The sequence below is a fragment of the Zeus faber genome, assembly GCF_960531495.2.
Source record: "Zeus faber genome assembly, chromosome: 7".
Lineage (NCBI taxonomy): Eukaryota > Metazoa > Chordata > Actinopteri > Zeiformes > Zeidae > Zeus > Zeus faber.
Window position 1 is genome coordinate 1,777,184 of NC_137203.1, and position 5,000 is coordinate 1,782,183.

At 49.1% G+C, this 5,000-nt stretch overlaps 1 protein-coding gene across 1 annotated transcript in view; it reads left to right on the top strand.

The window, feature by feature from the left end:
* prdm6 (PR domain containing 6) overlaps positions 1 to 5,000 on the top strand; it is a gene marked incomplete at both ends in the record, with an annotated part of 38,741 nt that overhangs the window by 20,684 nt on the left and 13,057 nt on the right. The window contains one exon of the mRNA XM_080003272.1: positions 2,665 to 2,789. Within this exon, the coding sequence (XP_079859398.1) occupies positions 2,665 to 2,789 (125 nt within the window). The remainder of the gene's footprint in view (positions 1 to 2,664; positions 2,790 to 5,000) is intronic.

Consider the following 5,000-nt stretch of genomic DNA (forward strand, 5'->3'; position numbering starts at 1 on the left):
ATATTGTACAATAAATATATATATATATATATATATATATATATATATATATATATAGTACAATATATAATATAGAGTGGTACTGTGATGATATTTCTTTCTTTCTTTCCTCTCCCTGTCTTTACTTGTTTAAATAAGCATCACGTCATGGCTCCTCTCATCCATCTTGTTTTATTTCTATTATTTATTTACTCGTTCTCCCTCTTGATTCTTGATTCTGCTTCTTTAAAGCTTTTCTGCTTTGAGACGATGAATGTTGTTTTTAATTCTCTCTTCTGGCTGGAACTGTGTCAAACCAGATCATCTGATCTTTCTATAAACGGCGGAAATCTGACCCCATGTAGTTTCCCTCGTGCACGTGGGCCTTGTGCACGTGGGCCTTGTGCACGTGGGCCTTGTGCACGCACTCAGTCTGCACTGATTGTTTTTATTACTCTTCAAAGTCCCAGAGTTTTATTCGCCTCAAACGCAGTAACGAAACAGCGAGTCGCTGCAGAAACACCGAGGGAAGCAAAGATCCAATTTACACACAACACTGAACGGTTCAAAGAGCTAAGCCGCTCGAGGCTTCAGGGTTTGAGGACTTGAGGGTTCGATGCCGAGTGAGCCATGGGAAGGGTGTACCCTGGGGGCGAGTTTGAAAGCTCCCGGAGACCAAGTTTTGCGTCGTGATAGTTCAGACACCACCTTCCAGCGCTGCCGTCACAGGTTGAGGTCCTGATTGTTGGGATGGAGCTGAGCGAGCGCAGTGACACCATTGGCTGAGAGTGAAGCTGAGGACTTATGGTGTGAGGGTTTGGGACACTGACCCAGAACATGAATGTTGGGCAGCCGGTTCTCCGGCCCGGTGACCAGATCACAAATCCCGCTGCGGTGGCTCTGGGGCGGACCCAGTGCCCCGCCCCACCCTCTGGGGACCGATGGTGGTGATGGTGGGGTGGGTTTTTCCATGGAGTCCACTGTTGATGACCAAATGAGTGGATGTGTGTCCACAAATCAAAGTGATTCAGTAACAGTTTACAATTACACACACACACACACACACCTCAGGTTCTGTGCTGTAGATGTCTGAACCAACTCTACTGATTTTTTGTTTTTACATTTCTTTCACTCTACAAAATGTAAACATCCCGTGGGGATGTATGGAATCAACGTTAACACTTCCTTTGGAGAAGGCTGACCCTCTTCTAGACATCAGTGGATTTGTTGTGATCCCGCTACCGGGGGGTTGAGCGGCTGCCCGACATCCACCGACGTTCTGGGTCCGCGTTCATCACGCTTCCGGGTCACCTCCGCACTCGATCCCGGTATCCGCGCTTTCAAACGGGGTGCCGCCTTCCAAAAAGCTCGCTCGGCATCGAACCCGCTTCCGGCAGCTTTCCTCTTTGAGCCGATGAGTCTTATTGAGCTCGGTCATCTCCTGCAACCATCTGATTAAAGAAACCTAGAATTTGAACATATGACGGCAGCGCTGGAAGAACCGTCACGCCACCCGGTCGCCTCCACACGCGACGCTGATCTCCCAGGGCGTTGAAAGGCTCCCTCGGCTGCCAACCCCCAAGTGCTCAAACCCTGAAGCCCTCCCAGAGCAGCTTACCTTATGAGCCACTGAGTCTCCAATCATTTGATTAAAGGGACAGGACCTGGATGGATAAAAACAGGGCTTGAACCTGTGCCAGCAGCGCTGTAAGGCAGCCTCTGAACCATCATGTTACCGTGTCTCCTTCACACTTCACCCTGATCACCGGGCGCTCGCAAACACTTCCTTGTGAGTGAGCTTTCGAAAGCTCACCCAGCGTCAAACCCTCTTAGAGCGACTTCGACTGTGGGTCTTACCTTCAACTTCTCTGAGATGATGCCGAACCCCCCAAAAAAACTTCAGAAAAAGTGTTCTCCTGAGTGCCCCTGCGATCCAGAAAACACTGTTTTTCCCTCTAAGATAGAAGACTCAGATCTGATTCTGCCGTACATTGAGAGCGACATCCTGGTCGACCGTAACGAGGTCATTGTTATGGTCAAGGTCATTGACTCTCCTCTGGGAGCTCTAGATTGCAGGAAATGGTGTTTTAGGTATTGCAAATAATCCAGATTTCTTCAGCTCCCCAGGGGGCCTAAGCTCCCCTCCAGGCTTCCCTTCCGTTGGTGAAAAGTGCCCTTTTTCAGATTCTCACCCCTGAACCTAAAAGGCTCAGTGCACACCGCTGGAATCACACGTCGGTGCAGGGACACCGGCCGACGTGAAAACTACAACTGTCTACAAACAGTTTTCCAACTGCATGTGGCGTGAGACGACGGCTGCTCCCGTTGCATTGAAAAGTACGTCGAAGTGTTGAGGAGTTACTACACAGTAACTACACCTTGACGCGTGTAGTAATTCAAAGCGAAAGGTTTCATCAGCTCGGAAGGAATCGATCAGGGAATCAATAGAGAATTAGATCATCGGGAAGAACTGGAAAAGGCATCGAAATCATTGTAACGCTAACGCTGTAATAACACACAATCCGAAAGGCGTGGTCGAGTCATTTTGGAACATTCTATTTGCATCTCCTGAATTATTCTGCACGATTCCCAAATGTCAAAGAAGTTTGAGTCGACATAATCACAACGAAGCGTGTTTTTAAAGGTTTGATGTGATTGTGTGTGTGTGTGTGTGTGTGTGTGCAGGTCGTGCATCTTCTACAGAGCGTGCATGGACGTCCCCCGGGGGACGGAGCTCCTGGTCTGGTACAACGACTCCTACACCTCCTTCTTCGGGATCCCACTGCAGTGCATCGCCCAGGACGAGAACCGTGAGTCCCCCTCATCGCCTCCCGAATCGGTCCCAAATGGGCGCCATGCTTGTTTCCAGGGAGACGCGTTTGATCCGGCCGACGCGCAGCCGTCCTGTTATCATTGTTGTTATTATAAATGTATTATTAAAGTGCTTTGGTATAAAAAATATTGTTATTGAGAAAATTCCCCCGCCGCTGCAGCCCGGACCCGCGGTGGAAGGAACAGATTTATCGTCGTGATTCACCGGACGCTCGCGGCCAATCAAAACACGCCAAAGGTCTGCGGGCCGCTCTGTTGGCGCTCTGGACCCCGTCCGAGTCCCGAGGCGAGACGCTGCAGACGACAGAGACGACGACAGAGCGCTGGAAAGACGTTTACGGGCTTTACAAGGTTTCCATCGAATCAGCCATCTTGTCTGGTTCAAGAAACAAACGGCCAAATGAAACATAAACGGACAAAATGAGTCCTTCTAACTTCTAGATAGGAAAGTATATAACTATACATATATATATAGTTATACACAAAAACACATGTTTTGTTTTGCAGTTAAAATATTGATATAGAGATAGGGGAAGATGAGTTAAAGTAGAAATAGAAAATGCAATGAGGAAAAACTGATTGCAAACTGGAGACATTTTGACTCAAATTAGTTTGTCTTATAGAAGCCATCGTTTTCTGATCGTTACAATACGACAACACACACACACACACACACACACACACGCACACACACACGCACACACACACGCACACACACACGCACACACACACGCTGCTTTCAGACAGTGTGGGATTTGTTCGACTCCAAATGAAAGCAAATTAGATTAAAGTTTCTTTTGAAGGATCTTCGCAGGACAAGCTGCTCTGCTCCCAATTAGAGACGTTTCACCACAAGCTGCGTCGGGTTTCCACAGCTTGGTTATCTGGTTCTGGATCCAGAGATGCCGCCGCTTCTCATGGACGGCGCTCCGTCCGCTTGTCCCAGTCCGGTTACCCGGGGACGGACCCGGCTCCGCCGGAGTCGAGGTCCAGTTTCTGGAGCGGTCCGGCTCCGCGGTGCCGCCTTTCCCGACCTGCCAGAAATGTGCTTTCGTTTGGTTTAACCTCATAAGCTTAACAGGATTAACCATCGAGTCCAAAGTCCAATCATCCACAGAACAGGACACAGTGAGAGGCTTGGATTGAAGTCTGCACTGGGTAGTCAAACACTGGTTCCCAACGTTGACATCAAGGAGCCTTCATTTCATCCATTTGATCAGATGTCGACTCTGGGATCCAAACGCTCATCACGGGATGTTTCCTCGCGGTGCCGACTGAACGACTGATCGTTTTGCCGCGGAGCCCCGGGAACCTCTGGAAGGACCCCTGGGGGGCCCCAGAGCCCACGTTGAGAAGCGCTGGCCGATGGTCACGTTGGCAGGAAGTAATGCTGCCGCACAGGAAGTGATGCGGTGTCGTTACAAAAATTATACATGATATAATACACAGACAGATGAGAGCTCCAGGTGAACGCGCCGGGTCGCTCTGTGTTCCCAGGAGACGAGCTGAAGATCTCCATCACACATTTAACACAGGAAGCTGGAATCAGCGGCTCCGGCCGGCACCACTTCATTTGTTGAGTTTCCTTATTCATTACTGTGATCACAGAACCACAAACTCCTGGAGGGACCGATCGTTTAGATGAAGCTGGAATGCAGTGACAGCACGGAACCAGAACCAGAAGCAGACTCAAGACGAAGGAGTCTAGTTTTAATGTTTAATTCCATAAAGGTTAAGAAATGGCCGCTAGTACATACTGGAGCACTGCCACGCCCTTGAGCAAAGCATTTAAATCCTCTAACTGACCTACTGAAACTACTCATTCATACACACACACACACACACACACACACAATCACACTCACACACACACACACATTGACATGGACAAACACACACACACACACACTCACACACACAGCAGCCCTCAGAACAATAGCTTTATGTTTACATGAGGGTTTGTTGCATCTCAATCTTTAACTTCCAATTACGTGGCTCTGGGCTGACGCAGGACAGACGCTGCGTCTAACAGCAACCGCATGGCGCGCATTAAAACAACAGGAATACCCAGAATGCAACGCTGCAGTGCTCCCCTGGGGAACCTGATTGGCTCCCACACGTCTCAGGTTACAAAGACTGGAAGACGCTGTTTGGGAACACAGCGTGATGCTGCATGATGGGAAGGGAGA